The sequence below is a fragment of the Phoca vitulina genome, unplaced genomic scaffold (genome assembly GCF_004348235.1).
Source record: "Phoca vitulina isolate PV1807 unplaced genomic scaffold, GSC_HSeal_1.0 scaffold11, whole genome shotgun sequence".
In the NCBI taxonomy this organism is placed as follows: domain Eukaryota; kingdom Metazoa; phylum Chordata; class Mammalia; order Carnivora; family Phocidae; genus Phoca; species Phoca vitulina.
In genome coordinates this window covers 45730921-45751452 of record NW_022589714.1, presented here as the reverse complement: position 1 = coordinate 45751452, position 20532 = coordinate 45730921, and the positions used below count along the sequence as shown (strand labels likewise).

General features: G+C 45.5%; 2 protein-coding genes across 2 annotated transcripts; both read right to left on the bottom strand.

Annotated features, from left to right (window-relative positions):
• Nucleotides 1–675: 675 nt before the first annotated feature.
• Nucleotides 676–18911, bottom strand: PPIL1 (peptidylprolyl isomerase like 1). The gene is made up of 4 exons (XM_032409917.1): nucleotides 18591–18911; nucleotides 16604–16758; nucleotides 2390–2458; nucleotides 676–1823 (listed from the first exon to the last, which is right to left on the bottom strand). Exons 1-4 carry the CDS (start codon nucleotides 18644–18646, stop codon nucleotides 1603–1605), a joined length of 501 nt encoding a protein of 166 aa, XP_032265808.1. The 5' UTR covers nucleotides 18647–18911; the 3' UTR covers nucleotides 676–1602.
• LOC116635646 (40S ribosomal protein S18-like) lies at nucleotides 3958–4493 on the bottom strand. The gene has a single exon (XM_032409918.1). The coding sequence runs from the start codon at nucleotides 4467–4469 to the stop codon at nucleotides 4011–4013; it is 459 nt and encodes a 152-aa protein (XP_032265809.1). The 5' UTR covers nucleotides 4470–4493; the 3' UTR covers nucleotides 3958–4010.
• Nucleotides 18912–20532: the final 1621 nt, after the last annotated feature.

Sequence of the window (20532 nt, the reverse complement as noted above, 5' to 3'; positions counted from 1 at the left end):
CATCATTTAGATTCTTTCTTTGGTACTGCCTTTTTATTTATTTATTTATTAAATTTTTAAAAAGATTTTATTTGAGAGGGAGAGAGAGAGAGAGAGAAGAGCGTGAGCGCACACGGGCAGGGGGAGGGGCAGAGGGAGAAGCAGGCTCCCCGCTGAACGAGGAGCCCGATGTGGGACTCCATCCCAGGACCCTGAGATCATGACCTGAGCTGAAGGCAGACGCTTAACTGACTGAGCCACCCAGACGCCCCTGGTACTGTCTTTTTAAAGTCAGACCTGCTCTTGAATAGAAGTCCACTGGAGATGCACAAACCTAAAATGTGAAATCTTGAAGCTGAGCCCTGCAACACTACTTGAGAGGGTTTACAGGTTAAAATGACTGTTAAAACTTCATGTAGGGGGCACCTGGGTGGCTCAGTCGTTAAGCGTCTGCCTTCGGCTCAGGTCATGATCCCAGGGTCCTGGGATCGAGCCCTACATCGGGCTTCCTGCTCAGCAGAGAGCCTGCTTATCCCTCTCCCACTCCCCTTGCTTGTGTTCCCTCTCTCGCTGTCTCTCTCTCTCTGTCAAATAAATTAAAAAAAATCTTTAATAAAACTTCATGTAGTATTTAAAATCAGACCACAGCAGCAATGTCAACCATCAGTGGCATTTTATTTGGGAAGTTTCTATGTATTACATAGATGTTCCTTTCTCTTTACCCCATAAAAAAAAAAAAAAAAACCAGAAAGACTTAAAAAACATATAAAATCTTGTAACTAGTTTCTCTAGTCTTAGGTTAAAAAAACTTAAGTGGTGCCTCTCCTTTATGACAATACTGCTTTTTCAGGAGAATTCATAGTCTGTCTTTATGGCTCACTACAGATTTCTACTCCTTCCTGGGGAAAAAATGGTCAATGTTTCTGCTTCCTTTTAATAAATTCCTTTCTTGATTATTACACATTATCATTCCCCACTTGACACCTTCTTAGAAACTTGATTGCTGGATGCATTTTTCATTTGGCAAAAATTCAATGTGGCTTTGCGTGGGATGTCTAAGTGTCAGAAACAGCAGTGTTGATGTTCTGATTTTGAGAGGGAAAATATATATAGAGATGCATACATTCCCGGAAGAACAAATGTAGGAGACTGAAATAGGGTGTGCACAGAGTTAAGAAGGCTGATAGACACTACTTGGTTTTGAATTCTGTGGCTGTCAGCCACTGAAGACTGCGGTGTAGGCCAGAATATAAATCTCTGCAGGAAGAAGTTTGGTCAGGCACTATGGAATGACAGAGTCGGCTTCATTTTGTTCCAAGTGTATCAGCACAGACACACGCCAGGAGGGGCAGTATGCTCACTTGCAATGAGCGGTTCCCCGTGAATGATCATTTACGAGCATTTCTGCAAACGCTCTGTCAACCTAGGCACCAGGGGAAGAGAAAAGAAGCATCCTCTTAAAATATACTTCCATCTCTAACTCACCCAAGCCCCCAGGTCTCCTGAGCTCTGTGACTTGCAAGGCCAAAATGGAGTTTAAGCACGTGTCCTTCTAGGTCATCTGGAAGCTGGTTCACTGGGGCCATCTCCGAAGATCTGGGTGAGCGCAGGGCAGCAGCAAGCCTACCCAGAAGGGTACGCCTTAATGATCTTCACATCGTCCACAGGGCGGTCCTGGGGGTTTGTTTCCACCATTCCTACTCGATTCACCATTCCTATACCCTGGCACACTCGGCCAAAAATGGTATGCTTGCCGTCGAGCCACTGGGTGGGGGCTAGGGTCACGAAAAACTGGCTGCCGTTGGTGTCTGGCCCCGCATTGGCCATGGCGAGAATTCCAGCCCCTAGTGGGAAAAATGAAGAAAGAGTACAAATAACCCCCAAAGCTCCAGCTGGGCGCGTCTTCCACCATCCCAGACTTTATTCTGGCCTCCATTGTCAACCATGTAACCCAAACACTCTTCCCCCCTGCCCCCCACCGAGGGCAGGCTCCCTGCCTTTACACAAAGGCCGTCACTGCCCTACTCCAACAACCGCCTTCCTACTCTTCGCCTACTCCCCAGCTTCTCTATCCATGATGATCCCCACTAACCGCTGGACCGCGTTCCCAACGCCTCGCAAAATCCCAGCAAGGTCTCTCGGCCTCTTTGAGGAAGCTTTCGCTTTCCTATAGTTTGCAACAGCAACATTCAACAATCATAGTCTAGAACACTCAGACCAGCACTGTGAATTATGCAGGAGAGAGAGGTGTCCGTCACTCTCTCTAACCCACCAGGGCTCTTTGTGGCGCCGCAGCTGGTCAGCTCCGTGGCACCCTGCCACGGCGTCAGGCATGCACCCGGAATCACAGCCAAGAGTGAGCTTTTCAAATCCACTCCCTGCCACCCGCGCCGCCAGATTATATACTTACCCGTGAATTTCAGGTCTGGATGAAGTTCATCCTCAAACTGCTTCCCATAGATAGATGCACCACCCCGACCTGCCAGATTAGAAGACGAGAGACCAGTCTATCAGTCCCATGCTCTACTCACAGCAAGAATTATGGCTCAGGGTCAAAAGAGTTTTTGGAGTTCAGGAAAGGAAAAAGCAGTGAGCACGCCTAGCTCCCTGCTAAGCATATCGCAACTACAGAGCCCAGCAGCAGAATGAAGCACTGACACAGCACATTCAAATCACTGGTTTCATTCAGGTAAGATGTTTCTTTTCAAAATAACACTAAAAGTGTTTTTCTCTGGGTATTAAAGTAATACACGTTCACTGTCAAATATGCAGAAAGCATAGAACATTCTCAAAAGAACATTAAAGTCCCCTAGAATCTAACCATCTACAGATAACTACCATTTTTAATTTGATGTATTAAGAGATTTCTTAATTTTTAACTTTTAGGGAGTATTTTAGACAGGAGTGCCCCAAGCCTTAACCCTGTGCCCATCATAGACATTGCTAACCAATCAGCATTCCTCCCTGCTGAGCTTCGATCTGTATCCTACCAACTCGGAACTCCAAGCAGCCATTTTTAATGGATTAGAGATGGCACAAGAATTAAAACCTGTTTGCTGTCCTTGACGGCAATGAAGGAAAATAACATTCATGTTGGTCAAAAATACCCAGCTTAAGGAGAAGAGAGATGGTGGAAAGTGGCAATGTGGCAGAAAGGAATAATATTATAGCAGGCAGAGTCCATTGACAGGAGAGGCAGTATATCAAAGGCTATTATAAAGAAACATGGGATTAGGAATGATCTGCTAGCAACATCACCACTACATGCTATTTATATTATGTCCACGAGAGTGTGGTACTGTGCACCCAGGTTCTGTTCTTAGAGCAAAATGATAAATATAGTTTTCCCAGTGGAAAAAAATGTCCTAATAGGAGGCAACTCTCCTAATCAATTATTTAGTAAAATAAATATGACTTGTTGAACTACTTTGGTTTCTCCAAGATGACAAAACAGCCTGGAACAAAGTGAAAATTGCATTTATCAGCTTACTCTGCTTGCCTGGCAGCGAGAAAACAGCCCAGACACAGGGAGCTAGCCTCCTTCTACAGCCTGCTATGAAAGTAGGACGTTAAAGCACCACATCCCCCTCTCCCCCAGGCCCTCCCAGGTGAAAATCCCTTCCATCAACTTTTAGGACGTTCAACCAAAGACAGCCTGTCACAGCCCCTGGTTCTGGAAGAAGACACTTCTTTTTTTTTTTTTTTTTTTAAAGATTGACCCTGGGATAATGACCTGGGCCAAAGGCGGACACTTAACCAACTGAGCGACCCAGGAGCCCCTGGAAGAAAACACTTCGAAGGGGTGCCAGGATGGCTCAGTTGGAAGAAAACACTTCTCATGCAAAGAGGAATGGGGGTGAATCCTAACAGACTCAGAGAAATCTCCCGCTTGGCCCAAGCTACCTATCCTTCTGGAAAAGTACCCAGCTACCGAACCTTTTAAAAATTCATTCCCAAAATTCCAACCTGCCAGCATACTTTTTTTTTTTTAGGTGTATAAACTATTTTATTAACAGACAAGGCCTACAGATTTATTTCTTCTTGGACACACCCACGGTGTGGCCACAGCGCCCTGGGGTCTTGGTGTGCTGGCCTCGGACACAAAGTCCCCAGAAGTGGCGCAGCCCTCTGTGGGCCCTAATCTTCTTCAGTCTCTCCAGGTCTTCACGAAGTTTGTTGTCCAGACCACTGGCCAAGACCTGGCTGTACTTTCCATCCTTCACGTCCTTTTGTCTGTTCAAAAACCAGTCTGGGATCTTATACTGGTGAGGATTCTGCATAATGGTGATCACACGTTCCACCTCATCCTCAGTGAGCTCTCCGGCCCTTTTGGCGAGATCGATGTCTGCTCTCCTCAACACCACATGAGCATATCTTCGCCCCACACCCTTAATTGCACTGATGGCAAAGGCTATTTTCCGCCGCCCATCGATATTGGTGTTGAGTACTCGCAAAATGTGCTGGAACTTCTCAGGGATCACTAGAGACATGGCGGCGGCCCCAGCGGCGGCGTGTAGGCCTCCTGTGGAAGAGCTGCCAGCATACTTTTAAACAGCAATTATGTGACCAATACATTCTCTCTGACTAGGGAGTCAAGGTTCCTGCCTGAGGTTGGGGGTGGAGGGGATGGTGAGTGGGAGTGCTAGGGCTGAAAATGAAAGAGAAGGCTGAGGGGGCAAAGCGTGGTCAAGCCCTAAGTCTGGGGCTTGGGTGAGCGAGTGGAGGATGAAGTTCAGTAGTGGCTGTCCATCGTGGGCTGAGCCTTGGAAGTGTGACCCTGCAAGCTGGGGGCCGCCAGGATGAAACCTCAGGGCCCCTGTCCTCTAGGAACTGAAAGCCATCATGTAAACGGCACCGCAAACAAGAAGGCTAAGGGATGAGCCAGTCAAGAGTCAGAGATGAAGCCAGGGGTTTTCAGTCATCAAGTGATGAGAGGGAAGAGCACGGAGGCCCCTCTGTACTCACTAGGCAAAGGTGGACCAGCTGCAACTAGTCTGGGGTCTCTACAGCACCATTTCTACATAATATGTTACGGTTTCAGAACTAATTCAACCCAGTAGGGTTTGCAACAAAATGTCAGAAAGACAAATCATTCCAATCAAAACATTCCTTTGGGCATGTGGAACAGGGGAGAGATGGGAGCGGACAGCCGTGATCAAAGAGTTTGCTGGTGCAGACGGGCTACACAGATGCCAACGATCACATACAAAGCCGACCATCTGGGAGGTTCGCAGGCAAAACTCCGCCGTGCGGGCAGGTGCAACAGGAGCCAGGCACTGGTCTGGTTTCTGAACTCTGTACCCGGAAAGTTCTTTCACTCTTCTGTCCTGTTTTCAACATTTAGTCTACGTACTTAGTGTTTCAGACATACAAAAGAGACAAAGAATGTGACGAACAACTGCACCTTCCCCTCAGGAAACAGGGTGACTAATCCAGTCCAAGACCCCGTGTCCGCAGCACCCCGTGCACTCCGCGCCCCCCTCCCCCCTCCCCTCAGCTAACAATGGTGTCAAAGACTCACATTTTGCCCTCGGGGAACCACTATGGTGACCAGGAGTTTGTCACTTCCATGCATTTTCCTTTCTACCACCTATGTGTGCATCCCTAAAAAAATGTATTGTTGCTCTGCATGTTTTTAGGGTTATATAAATGCTATTATACTCCTTGGATTCTTCTGCAACGAGCTTCTCTGTGTAAGTGATATTTATGCATTTGGTTCCATGCAGCTCTCTGCAGCATTCATTCCACCACACAATTAGAACACCAATCTTCTCTTTTCTCATGCTGATGGGATATTTAGGATCCTTTCTGTATGTCTTTGCTTTTACAAACCATGCTGCAGTAACCATTCTCGTACTGTCTCCCAGACACACGCGCAGACGCTCAGGGGCTACACCTCACGGCAGACAGGCAGGATCACAGTTTGGGTATTTCCCCATTACCACATGTCCTCGAATATCTTGCCAGAAGTGGCCCCAATGTGCACCCCTATCCACAGTGCTCACTCTTACTGCTCTAGGTCCTCCAGCCAGACTTTCTAACATTTGTCAGGCCAAGAGGTGTCAGATTGCTTGTGTCTTAACCTGCATTTCCTTGAAGATGTGCAGTTTCATGTTTACTGGCTCTTTACCCTTCCTCGTCTGGCAACAGCCACTTACCTACTGAGTGGTTTGACATTTATAATATACATATATATATATATATGTATATATAAACGTTATATTATTAGGATTCGTATTCTGGATACTAGTCCTTGGTCAGTGAATGCTTTTGCAAATTCTTCTGGTGGACTTTTTTTCACTCTTTTTGGGGTCTTACGCACAGAATTTTTTGCAGTTGAAATTCCTTCATCTTTTTATGATCTGTGCTTCTGCTCTTTAAAAAAAAAAATCTTCCCTTATCCCCCATTCTCCTCTGATGTCTCTTCTTCCTGCTCATTGCCTGTAGAAACCTCACAATGAACTGGAGTGGCCCCTAAGACATGCAGAGTGGTTTCTCACACAAAGATTACCATACTTAGTGCTACTTATCCCCACAACTCCCATGCCACAGCTCATGGGACCATGGCTTAATATCCAGCCCCAAAGAGGCCACAGGTGGGCCAATGACCCATCAGGAGGCCCAGGTGAAAGCTCCGCCTGGGGCACCCGACACCAGAAGGCCACTGACCAAACCAATCAAAAACCTCTCTTCTGGCAAGAGAGCATCTAACTGCAGGTTAGCTGTCCTCTGAGCATTTCTAACCCCTTCTCTAACCCCTTCTCCATGGCCTGCCTCAACTTCAGAGACAAGGAAGGCAGGTACTGACCAGTTCCTTTTGCAGCTAGGGGTGGTCAGATGACCCACTTCTGACTTACTGATACAAACAGAAGCCTGCTGAGTAGAGTTTCTGGGAAAACTACAGCTTTCCTGATAAAGAAGGACAAACACACTCCTGCTGTCTTTCACCCTCAGCTCTTTCTCTATCTTCCTCCTTTGAAAGCAGAGGTGATGTCAGGAGCAGCAGCAGCAGCCATCTTGCAACCATAAGACAAGTTTGAGATCAAAGGCCAACACACTAACAGAGGTGGAATGGAAGGACATAGTAAGCCTGGGTCCCTGACAGCTCTGGGGGGCAGCTGAACCAATGCCTACAACTGCTTACCTTCAGACATTTTGTTACCTGAGAAAAACAAAAGCTCTCTTCCTTCTGTTACTTGTAGCCAAAAGCATCCCAAATTGATACAATCCATTCCTAACAGAGTCTTCTGCTAGGGGGAACTAATTGGCAGAGCTGCTGTTGGATTACCAGGGCAAATGCCAGATACCCGATCTACCGTGGGAAAGCTACGTTTCTCCAAGAAGCTTTGCACGTCCGTCTTAGGAGTGCTCTCTTTCTCACTTGCCTCTGGGGCCAGAGATCCAGATTTCCGTCCCAACTCCACCACTTACTGGCTGTGTGGCCTTAAGCAAGATACTTATCCTCTCCAAGCCTCAGTTTCCTTGTCGGAAAAGTAGGAATAGCAGTAGTACTTGCCTCACAGGCTTGTTAGGAGATAAAGGGAGCTCAGCATCACTGATAATACTGCGTTGGCTTCATATTTTCCACTACATGGTTTCCGTGCACTCAGATAACCTGGGCACTTTCCGGGAAAGGGAACTGTAGGCAGTGATCAGTTCATCCTGGGGGCTGGCCTGCTCTGATTTACGGCAGTTCCTCTGTGGGCAAACCTCCACCACTCCCTCGCTGCTCCGTGCTCCGTGAGTGTAACCCTGCTTCTTATTTCACTGACAAAAAGGCAGAGTTCTGACCTCCACAAGCTCTCACCATGGAATCCACTTCCCTTCCTACATGTCCTCCTATTTGCTGTCCTTCTTCCCTTATTGATACATTGTACGAATACCCTGCTCATTGGACTATCCCACCACTACAATCCCATCACCTTTAAGGAACTTTGCAACTATAATTCCTCCCGGTCCTGTATCAAGTTTTCTTTCTAGTGGATCATTCCTATCAGCATTAAAAAAAAAAGTGGTATTAATATTTCCTGTCTTAAAAAATAAACACAAAGCTCCATCTCCAAGTATCCCCCTATGTCTCTGCATCCCTTCACAGAAAAACTCCTCAAAAAAAAGCTGTCAGCACTTGGTGTCTTGGTTTCCTCTCCTGCCTCTGAACGTTCCCTCTCCATTCAGACTTTTGCCCTCACCACTCCACTGACCTGGCTCTCGTCAAGGTCATGAGTGACCACCAAGTCATTAAATCCAATGGTCAATCCTCGGGCCTCACCTTGCCTGCTCCATGAGCAGCATCTGACAGCTGACATCATCCCTCTTGAGATCCTGCCTTACTGGTGGCTCCTTTTCTCTACTGGCTCCTTTCCCTCTGCCCCCTCTCCTTTCACAGATCAGACCTGCACTGACGTCTGAAGACCTCTCCTTCCAACCCCTGCTCCCTTGCCCCTTTAACTGTCACAGGTGTTATCCCAATCAGTGTCCTGAATGTCTAACTCTGTCTTTGCATCTGCTTCCCAGAGGACCAGAACCAATACAAAAAAACTCTGGCTTTGACAACAACGAAAGCTTCCAATTGGTCTCCTTGCTTCCAGCCTGGTCTCCTTCTTTCCACGCCAGTTGATTCTGCACATGGGAGCCAGGGGGATCCTTTTAAAACAAGCCTTATCATGGCAGTCCTCTGCTCAAAATCCTCCAGTGACATTTCATTACACTTAAGACAATATCCAAAGTCTTCACGACAACTTATGAGACTCCATGACCCGGTGCTCTGCTACCCTCCAAAGTCATCTCCTACCATTCTTCCCCTCACTCACCCACTGCAGCACACTGGTCTGTGCTGTTTCTTGCCAAGCACACTCTGGTCTAAGGCCTCTGATTGCTATTCCCCCCTGGAGTGTCCTTGCCCATGACACTCTCAGCCTCACTACTTCACTTTATTCAGAGCTCTGCTCAAATGCCACCTTATCAGAGAGGTCTTCCCTAATCACACTATCCAAAATAGCACCTTCCTCACTCTCTATCCCAGGGGTTCTCAACTGAGGGTGACTTTGCCCCTTAGGGACACTGGACAATGTGTGGAGACATTTTTAGTTGTCACACTGAGGGGTTCTACTGGCATCCAGCACGGCGAGGTCAGGGACGCAGCTAAACATCCTACAATGCACAGACAGCCCTCTACAGCAAAGAATTATCCAGCCCAGAATGTCAACAGTGCCAAGGTTGAGAATCCCTGCTTATACAGTATTTTTTCCGTATCATTTGTCCTGACCTGATAGTGTATCACGTACTTAGTTGTTAACTGTCTCACCCACTAGAATGTGAGCTTCACAAGGGCTTTCTTCTTCACTATTCTACCTCCCCAGCTCTTAGAACAATGCCTGGAATATGGCAGGAGTCCAAAAGACATTTGTTAGATAAGTTAACAACCAAAATAAATAATAAATGACATCTTTTTAAGATCCCATTTTGTGTCAAGCCTGCAGTCACCGTTTTACAAACATCAGCTCATTTACTACTCACAACAACTCCATGAGGTGCATACAACCAAAGCACACTCCGCATTTACAGCTAAGAAGGGTCACGTAACTCGTCTACATTTAATAAGTGTTTGTGTGAAGCTAAGATTCAACCCCAAGCCCACCGGGCTCTACGACCCGGGCTGTTCACCCCACGCTAAGTGACCTTGCCATATACTACCGCTGAATTAAATTTCCTCATATATTTCTCTTATCCCAGACGCAAGAAACTCTGGAACCCAAAATGGTTCCAGAATGATGTTAGATCAAATCTGAACTCCTGTCTGGGCGTCTCCATGAACTGGTCTGATCTTAGGCACCGTGCTATCTCTAACTACTCTGTGCACTCTGTCCCCAATTGTCCCCTTAACTGTCCCCTAAACATGCAGTTCAGGGACCTTAGAAATCACACCATAGACATTTGTCCTGGACACGGAGAGGTGGCTAGATTATGTCACAGAGCCGGTCCAGCATGTGAGACACGACATGTGGGGTGCTGGGCTCTCTTTCACCCTTGACAGGTCTCTGTCACTTATGCCTCTGCTCTGTACTCTTTCTTCTTCCTAAATCTAAAATGCCCTTCCCTGTCCTCCCAAGAGTTATTCCAACCTCTGTTACATACGTGATCCAGAGTGTACAATTGTACATTTGCATATTATATTATTACTCTCTAGTTATTTCTTTTTTTTTTTTTTTAATTTTATTTATTTATTTGACAGAGAGAGACACAGCGAGAGAGGGAACACAAGCAGGGGGAGTGGAAGAGGGAGAAGCAGTCTTCCCGCCGAGCAGGGAGCCCGATGCGGGGCTCGATCCCAGGATCCTGGGATCATGACCTGAGCCGAAGGCAGACGCCCAACGACTGAGCCACCCAGGCGCCCCACTCTCTAGTTATTTCTTATTAGAACTATCTTGTCTTCCTGGCAGAGAAGGGAGCGCTGCAAGGAAAAGAAAATGCCTTGGCTTCTAATGCTTAAGTCTCTTCATGGGACTTAGAATAGCACAGGATACCCAGCAGACTCTTAGCAAATATTCATCAAATGAATAAAATTAACAATGAGCTTGCTGTTCAACACGTTAAATCTCAGGTGTTCCTGGGGCTACCAAGAGGAGACGTGAAGTGAGAGGGAGGGTGATGCACAGCATAATCAGCACGTAATTAATCACTGCAATCACGCCAGCTGGTGAGCACTGAGAGGTTAAGTGCAGAGCGTGAAGAGCAAAAGGAAGGGCTTGACAGGATGCCACGTCTTATAGGGAGGAGAGAAAGGGAAGAAGTTAGTAGAAGCAGATAAAAAGAGATTCCAACAGCTAAGGAAAAAGCCGGCATATAGTTATTACAAGAAGAGAAATTTAAGAGGGAAAATACTTTAAAATCCAGCAGGAAGTCAAAGATATTCGAATTGAGAAAACACCTGGCAAAGGTGTATAAGAAAAAACCATGGAAAGAACCGTCGCAGAGTAGCCAGACTGAGGGACAGCTGGGGACAGAAACAGTACACTGGCTTGCTGATGAGCCCAGGACGCCTCATGCTGCTCATCTGAGATGTATGGCAAAAAACGTGTTACCTAATCAGGGAGCCGTTCACATCAGTGACCCAGGAGGGCCTAACTCTTGTCTACCTTCTACCACAGACCTGCCGGCTCAATCATTCATTATACTTGAGGCTGGATGCAATTACTTGGAAATCTTCTGAGTGATTCAATTTCATTAAAATTGCTTCATGGAAATGTGACATTATGAAGGATTGCAAACCGATTATAGAAATATAGGGAAGCTCTGACATGAGCAACTCAGATCGGAGTCACTTCCAATTCTTGTACACTCATCATGGACTCTCTCAGCTCACTGGTGTTATGAATTAAACAACAACAAGAGAGAGGAAGAAGACAGGAAAGAAGTATATCAAAGTGTTTACAGGACACTTTCAGATAAAGAAGTGGATTGAAGGGGTGCCTGGGTGGCTCAGTCAGTTAAGCGACTGCCTTCGGCTCAGGTCATGATCCCGGAGTCCTGGGATCGAGTCCCACATCGGGCTCCCGGCTCAGCAGGGAGCCTGCTTCTCCCTCTGACCCTCTCCCCTCTCATGCTGTTTCTCTCTCTCTCTCTCATTAATTAATTAATAAATAAATAAATAAATAAATAAAGACTCTTGATTTCTGCTCACGTCATGATCTCAGGGTCCTGGGATCCAGCCCCACGGGCTCTGTGATCAGTGTGGGGTCTGCTTCTCTCCCTCTCTCTCTGCCCCTCCCCACCCCAAGCGCGAACACTCTCTCTCTCTCCCTCTCTAAAATAAATAAATCTTAAAAAAAGTGGAGTGAAGCAGGATTGGCCCCTGCCTCCCCTAATACCCGATGAAACACACACACAAAATTCCATTTGTTTCCAAGCCCCAAATTCACCAGCATCAACCAAATAAAAAGGAAACAAACTTATTACAAAAATTCTGAAAAGAGTCACCAAGGAAAGAAATGAGCGATTCTTCTGCCTGCACTCTCTAAAAGTAGTAATCAGGAAAGAAGAAATGTAACCCAGAGGATTCTTACAAATACCCTCCAATTCTAAGAAGCCAATAGAAGGGTGGGTGGGCTAGCAACCCTGAAAAAGTTAAAGAGAAGCCCCTAATGGCAGAAGCCTGTGCATACCAGAGGCGCTTGGGAGCAACATGGCAGGCCACCAGCACCTGGCACCTTGGGAGGAGGGGGGGAGCACTGGCCATGATGGGGTTCAGGACAAACTACCCCAAAATATGGTGCTTTGGCATACTGAATTTCAAGTTAAAGGAATTTGAGAAACATCAGGTACAAGAAGGACATTCTGGGCCGCCTGGGTGGCTCAGTCGGTTGGGCGTCTGCCTTCGGCTCGGGCCATGATCCCAGGGTCCTGGGATCGAGCCCCGCATCGGGCTCCCTGCTCGGTGGGAAGCCTGCTTCTCCCTCTCCCACTCCCCCTGCTTGTGTTCCGTCTCTCGCTCTGTCTCTCTCTGTCAAATAAAGAAATAAAATCTTTTTTAAAAAAAAGGACATTCTGACCTTCCCCTGAAGTAGGTCCTAAGACCCTCACGTGAGAGGGGCCGTCCCTATACCTGCAGGAAAAGAACATCTCATCTCTAAGACAGAAGGACCCCCAGAGGAATCTGAAAGAACAGGCCTTGCTGTTTTCCCCAGTTTACTATATTTAGCTCAGACCCCCTTCGTCCTATCACATTTTCCCACAAATTTCCACTGTTTGTCAAACCTAGCACAAAAACACTCAGGTATAACCTATTCTTCAGGTCTTCATTTTTTTATCAAGGCCGTGGTGTACTCAAAACTTACAGCAAACAGGGGCACCTGGATAGCTCAGTCGATTAAGTAAGTATCTGCCTTCAGCCTGGGTCATGATCCCAGGGTCCCGGGATTGAGTCCCGGCATCGGGCTCCCTGCTCAGCAGGGAGTCTGCTTCTCCCTCTCCTTCTGTCCCTCCCCCCCTGCTTGTGCTCTTTCTCTCTCTCTCTCACAAATAAATTCTTAAAAAAAAAAAAAACTTACAGCAAACAAATTTGTATTCTTTTCTCTCATCAATCTGTCTTGTTATAGAGACCCAGCTATGAATGAAAAAGGGTAGGAGGATCTTTTGCCTCCGCTACAGCTATTCTCAGGGGACTCCTGGGTTGGGGGAGAGGGATACCACTGACTGGTGGAGGGGACCCATGGGCAGGACTTTAACAGAGGCTGGGAAAACAGAACAGAGGCTAGTCCTCCCATAAGGTGCACTCTACATTAGCTCTCCCACCACCTCATCAGGCTGGAATAAAATGAAGAGAAAGCAACCTAGCATCTGGACTGGGGAGAACAACTGGCCCCACAAGGGTGGGGACAATGACAAAGAGAATCCACTTATACCGTATCCGAGCAAATAAAAGGTACGGACAGCATCAATGCCGACAGCAGGCATGGGCAAGATGAACAGAAATGGCACAGGGACTGTGCAAACATATCACCCCAACTGGAAGGAGAAAAAGAAAGTGTGTAAGACAAACAAAAACAAAACAAAAAAACACCTCAGGAACTCAGTCTGGGAGAAAAACACAGTCCAAGAAGGGCTTCTCTGCAGCTGTCTCAAGCTAAAGATGCTTCAACAGAAATAAGAATCCAATACAACAAGAGCTCAAAGACAAGATAACAAATCAACAGAATAAGGTGAAAAGATTGCAGACTAAGGAAACAGATTGAGAGCCCCATGACACCAATACGGAGCTAATGAATCAATTAGAGCAGTAAAGAACAGAACAGACGTGACCAAGAGTTGAATAACGCACAGAGTAAAGGTCTGACATTATCTCAGTGGATGTGGGGAAAAAATAGAAAAACATCATCTCACACACTCAAAAGAAATGTAATCGATATGGAAGGCAGAGGTCATGAAACAAGAGAATAACTAGTTTCCTGAAATAGAAAATCAGAGCAAGTAACAGAGAAAATATTCAAAAATACAAATCAAAACATTTTCCCCTGAGCTGAAGGAAGGAGTAAATCTGGCCTCAGTATTCCCCAAAGCCACGCTTAAAACCAGAAGGCAACAGAGCATAACTGTCTAAACCGATCTGAGGGGACGAGTGTGGCCCAAGAACAGTAGACCCAATCGTGGTCTTTTTCAAATTCTCAAACATGATTGAGTTACAAAATATAACACCCCCTAGCCCTTGCAATACAAACCATTCAATAGGAAAGTCTGCCCTCCAACACTTGGGAACAGAAAAGTCTAGTGGTGGGCACTGAACCCTCTGAAATGCAGAACCCATACTGTAGCTGAGGGAATCAAGCAGAGTAGAAAATGTACTCTGACAAGGAAAAATTAAACTAATGACAAAAACTGAGAGTGAGGGAGGGAGTATAGGTGTGAGGTAATAGAAGATATATGGATATATGGATATATCTACATATATCTATATACCTATCCCTGGTTCACGGTACTCACAGTACAGAGCTCCTAAAACTCTTGTAATTTCCTAAGTGATAAGAACACTAGGAGAATCTGTTGTTCTAATATTTGGCCTTTTTTTTTTTTTTTTAAGATTTTATTTATTTACTCGACAGAGAGAGAGAGACAGCGAGAGAGGGAACACAAGCAGGGGGAATGGGAGAGGGAGAAGCAGGCTTCCCGCGGAGCAGGGAGCCCGATGCGGGGCTCGATCCCAGGACCCTGGGACCATGACCTGAGCCGAAGGCAGACGCTTAACCAACTGAGCCACCCAGGCACCCCTAATATTTGGTCTTTGACCTGTCCTTGAAACAGGGCTTCTAAAACCTTTTTAAATTCCTAAGTGATAAGAACACTAGGAGCATCTTTTGTTTTAAGGAGACAGGTGGGGTCCTGAATGGCTCCTGGATGAGGACTGGTCACCACAAAGACCAAGCCATGATTAAAAGTTTGGAATTTTCAGTCCCCACCAGGTCCCCCATTCCCCACCCCTGCTTCTCCAGAGAGAGGAGAGGAGCTGGAAATGGAGGTAACGATTGATCATGCCTACATGAAGAAGCCTGCTCAAAATCCCAAGAGTACAAGGTTCAGAGAGCTTCCAGGTGGGCAAACACATCCCTTCCAGGAAGATGATGCACCCAAATCCATAGGGACAGAAGCTCCTGCCCTCAGGACTCTCACAAACCTTACCTTATTCATCTCTTCATCTGATTGTTCATCTGTATCCTTTACCATATCCCTTAGTAAACTGGTAAACTGTTTCCACGAGTTCTGTGAGCTGCTCTGGCAAATTAAGGGGGGGGTTATTGGAACATCTGATAACCTAGGCTTGCGACTGAAGTGGGGCAGGGGGCAATCTTGTGGGACTGGGCCTTAACCTGTGGGATCTGATGCTATCTCTAGTTAGATGATGTTGGAACTGACTTAAATAGTAAGACACTCACTTGGTGTCACAGAATTGCTTGTGGGGGGTAAACCTCCATACATTTGGTGACCAGGAGGGTCAGAAGCAAAGTGATCTGTGTGAGTAGTAAAGGTGACATGCAGGAGAAAAACACAGAAGGGAAGATCTAGGTTTTTCCCAACACAGAAGGCAGGCAAAATGGAGTTTTTCCTAAACAATAGGAATGGGTAGAAATTTAAGTACTAATTGCCTCACCTTACATAGCAGGAAATCAATTTTTTGGTTACATATATAAAATTAAATTTTTTTTGTTTTAAAAAAATAGCATGCATGACACAGCCTATTCTCTTAAAATTATTTCCATTTAGCTAGTTATCCATCCGTCCATCTATCCATCCATCCTTGTGAATAGGTATCTGAAAAGAAAAATGCCTAGAATAATGGCCACCAACAGTTAACATTAGTCGTTTCTAAGAAGTGGGAATGTTGCAGGGATAATTAATCACTAATAGTGGTTAGAAATCTTTAGGAAGTATACTTATGAGCGTTCTTTTTTGTAGTTTCTTATATATACTGTATTTTTAAAAAAGATTTTATTTATTTATTTTGAGAGAGAGAGTGCTCAAGCAGGGGGAGGGGCAGAGGGAGACAGAGAATCTCAAGCAGACTCCACGCAGAACACACAGCTCACACAAGGCTCAATCTCATGACCCAGAGATCATGACCTGAGTCGAAATCAAGTCTACCGACTGAGCCACCCAGGCGCCCCTATACTGTACTTTTTACATGTGTCCACACACATTAAAGAAATTGAATGCCTCTGGTCATAAAGGATAAACAGAGAACTGAGAATGACAAAGAAGAACAGGACTAAGAAAAAAGACAGCCACAGAGGATATCAAACTTATTTAAAGGCAAAAAAGCAGGAGCAGGAATCAGAGAGAAGATGCAGACCAAGAAGCAAGGGGTTTTGAAACTAACGTTAGCATCCACCGATTTCACTAATAAATCCCAGCTAAATGACAGTAACTCCCAAATTTGTACCTCCATCCCAGACCTTTCCATGAACTCCACACTTGTATCCCTTTACTTATTCAACACCTCTAACTGAAGATCTGACAAGTATTTCAAATGGAATGTGTCTAAAACCAAAACCAAATTCTTGATTTTTCCCCTCTACACATGTTCCTCTATCAGCCTTCCCTATTTTGCTGAATTCAGCCAAGGTCGGCTTAACTATACCTGTCCCTGTTGGGTCACCTCCCTGGATCATGAAGTCTTTGATGATCCTGTGGAATTTGGTGCCATTGTAGTAACCTCGACGTGCCAACTCAGCAAAATTTTTACAGGTCTTCGGAGCATGCTTCCAGTACAACTCCAGCACAATGATCCCCATGCTGCAGGGAGAGAGGACAGTAGAGCTCCAGTCAAGAACAAGGTCGCAGCAGCAGGAATACTATGGGATTGATCCAGCACTCTTTATTTTCAAGCTTACATTAAGTCATGAAATTGTAATACACATCAGATTTCATGCTCAGCCAAGGAAAACATCACAATCACAATGTAAATAACATAAACACAGATACCTTCTTTGAGTAAAACACACAGGAGCTTCTGGTACTTCTTTTAAACAAAATAATTGTGGACGACTAAAAATTCGAACGAGCTTTATATATTAAAAAAAAAAAAAATCACCGATCGTGGGAGACCCATATAACCAACCCTTAAATTAGGAAAAAAATTGCAGTTAATTTGATATTTTTTTAAAGGAGGACATTAACATATCAGGAATCTGTACTTATTTATACATGCATGAGTTTCTGGGTGGGGGTAGAAACTGGGTAAATGGGAAGCAGGAAGGCTTTCAATGAGTATCTTTTCTTAAACTTTTGTATTTTTGAACCATGTAAATATATTACCTATTTGTAAAAATTTTAATGGAAAAAAAAAAGTACACTTTGTGTGTATTTAGGAGGGGCACAACAAATGCAAAACCTGATTACTTCAAATCTCTATACTACCAAACGGGATGAGCACTTTCCCCCTGAAATACAGCTAAGGAAAAGGAAAAAGGAAAATACAGGCAGGTGCCTTCCCCTCCACTCCATCACTCACCTAGATTTTAAGCTCCAAGAATATGAAAATTGAGGCAACTCCGTATAGCCTGGATACCCAGTGCCAAGCACAGTGTAAGCATTCTATAAATATATATATATCTATCTATCTCATATGTGCTAGAACATAGCTTTCTAAAAGCCTTTCTACCAGCAATTTATCCTTCACACTACTAACTTTCAACAGGGATTAACACCTACTCTGTGCAAGGCACGGTTCTAGGTGCTTTTCCTCTCATGGAGCTTATATTCTGGTGCATATTTTTTAAATACAGGGAATAACTTTTTGGAATGGCACTCAGGAAATACCTATACAATTGTGAAATCTGCACACCTGTTGACAGCAATTTCAACTTCAAAGTGTTCTATAGCAAAACTCACAAATGTGCCTAAGGATACAGTATGTGTAAGGGTATTTATTCCAGTATTTGTCATAACAAAAAACAAGAGGCAATTTAAATGTCCCTTACTAGATATATGGGTTTGGTCAAATCATTTAATTCGTAAATTCTGTCATCTCCCCTGCTAAAATGGGAGAGAAAGTGGAATAATACCTACATGATTTGAGTTGCTAAGTGGCTTAAACTAAATGAGATGCTGTACGTCAGGCGCATGGCACTAGCTGATTGGTGCTCAATGATACCGCTCTTTGATGGTGGGGAAATGCGGTTCTTCCGGTGCCTTCCTAGTAATTTGTTTATACAACTAACTACTTACAACTTCAGTAGTTACAGACCTGCCCCTTTCACTACACTGCAAGGTCCTAAATGCAAGGCAGTGTGTCTTATGCACCTCTATCCTGATTCCAGACCCGACGTCGCCTGCTTGTAGACTCAACACATGCTTGTCGAATGAATAGATGAATGAACCACGGGGTGCGAGGAGGGCAACCGGGCAGCTGTCGCCGAGGTTTCAGGGCGAGCCGGTGCGGAGCGCGGACGCGGACGGTGGCGGTCCCCATTCAGCCCCCAGGCGGCCCCCAAGCCCGCCGCTGCACGCTTCCCCACGAGGAGGCCGTGCTCCCGGGGGAGCGCACCGGGAACCCAGCCCCGCGGCAAAGCCCGGGCTCCGCGTCGCCTCCGCCAGCCCAGCCCTAGAGGCCCGACCCCTCTCACCTGGTCTCCAAGTATACGTTGGGCGGCTGCCAGGAGTCTGGGGGGATCGCCGCCATAGCGCAGCCGACCGAATCCTGCAGCAAAGCTACTTCCGGTGTCTGTTCGTGGGGACCCTCCGCTGCTGCGCACACTTCCGGTCTTCGTCGTTCAACCTTTGCGATGCCAAGATCTTGGGGGGCAGAGACAAGGAAGAAGAAGAATCTCCCTTCCAAGGCCGAGAAACCGGGATGCGAGGCGGGAAAAAGCTGGTTGCAAGGACGGAGAAAAGTGCAAGCTCCATTGTAGAGGTGGTCTCCAGGTGAAGAGACCGCGGCACTCTCCGGACGCTCTGATTGGTTCGCTTAGGCGTGGAAGGCGGAAACAGCCAGCAAATCTGCACTCCGATTGGAGTTAATATCCTAACTTTCAATTGGGATAATTTCCTAGTTCCACAAAAGGGCAAGGACCTGAAAGGGAATGGAAATGAGTTGCCAGTCTCTGACCTTTGTAAGGCCCTGTACAATTTACGTAGCACTACACTTTATTCTTATCTACTCCACAAAGCAACGCTGTAAAGTAGATATTATTGTTCCCACTGTTCAGTTGTGAAAACTGAGACCCAGCAGTGAAATGACTTGTTCATTTGTCCATAGTCATAGAGCAAACCCGAGCCTCCAGACTCCACAAAGAGTCTGGGAGAGAGGAAGGAGAAGGGCCAGGAAGAAAATGAGAAGGAAAGAGAGCTAAAGGAGAATGAAGATCAAAGAGATGAGGGCTAAAGCAGGGCTCAGAGTGACTGGCTGGGATAGATGGGATAGAAGGTTGTTAGGAGGGTTTGCTCAGGGCTAAAGAGACGCAGAGTCCCTGCGAAGTTTAGAGGGAGGACGAGAAGGAAATGGGGTAAGTAATCATATATTATAGATGCTTTGCACACTGGTTAATAACGATGGCTAAATGAATTCTTACTTTATATCAGGCATCGAGTTAAGCACTATTATGTACTTTCACACTGTTAAAATCAAACACAAATGGAGACCAGACTTGAAAATTTCCTGAGCAAGCAAACCAGTTTAGTCCTATAAGCAAATCTTAATTCAGCTTGTTCTGTAAAATAAGCAAAACTTAATTTGGGCCACTTCTTGTTAATGCCTCTGAAAATCAAAAAGGAAACTTAAAGTGTTCTCAAAATGGATGTGAAGTAACTACTTGTGACCCATCCCTATCACTAGGAAAACTCTAATATTCTAACTGATCTGAAGAGTAAAAAGCCACTGCCTCCTCACAATATGAACTGCTCCATGGCAATATACCTCTGAACCTCTCATCCCACGTTCAGTTTGAGTGGTTCCAGTTTGCAAACTATTTTTTGTACATGATTAACTTTTGCTAATTACTATTTCGGTCATGCAGTGGTTTTACTTCTGCTATTTCTGACCTTTTGACAACACTTAATCTTCAAAACCTTACGAGGTAGATATTACTATTCCCTTTTTCCTTTAAGGAAACTGAACCTTACAAAGCTTAAGTAACTTGCTCAAAGTACCCCAGCCGTGAGCCTCCATGTTTAACCACAGTTCAACCCTAGTTCCCTTAGTTGTCAGGTAGGAATAAGCGTATACAATGTGGTAAAGATCAAATTAGACAGTGAGCAAGCCGGGCCTCCTCCATCTCTGTGCCCTTCTCACAGGGTACTGAGAATAGGGTGTTCAGGTTTGTTGAATGACTAATGGGCAGAAAATTGACATTTTAAACTGACGAGTGCTGTGTAATGTAAGCTATAATAAATCTTACACCTTCTGCAGTCTCGTGTTCATGTCCTCTTTGTGACCCTTGAGCTGGACAGGAAAGTGATCGTCATTGGTCCATTCTGTCCTTTGTTATTTGAGTTGCCTTTCTCTGGACCTTATGTAGTTCCTTACTGTATATTTTGGGAGGCTTAGGGCACAGTGAGGATGCATTGGGA

Bases quoted from the DNA above. Each gene is read 5' to 3' on its own strand.
- LOC116635646 (XM_032409918.1), bottom strand. From the start codon at position 4,469: ATGTCTCTAGTGATCCCTGAGAAGTTCCAGCACATTTTGCGAGTACTC.
- PPIL1 (XM_032409917.1), bottom strand. From the start codon at position 18,646: ATGGCGGCGATCCCCCCAGACTCCTGGCAGCCGCCCAACGTATACTTG. The intron at 16,759-18,590 runs GTGAGAGGGGTC...CTCTCCCTGCAG, and splicing joins AACGTATACTTGGAGACCAG to CATGGGGATCATTGTGCTGG. The intron at 2,459-16,603 runs GTATAGTTAAGC...CTAATCTGGCAG, and splicing joins AGGTGACCCAACAGGGACAG to GTCGGGGTGGTGCATCTATC.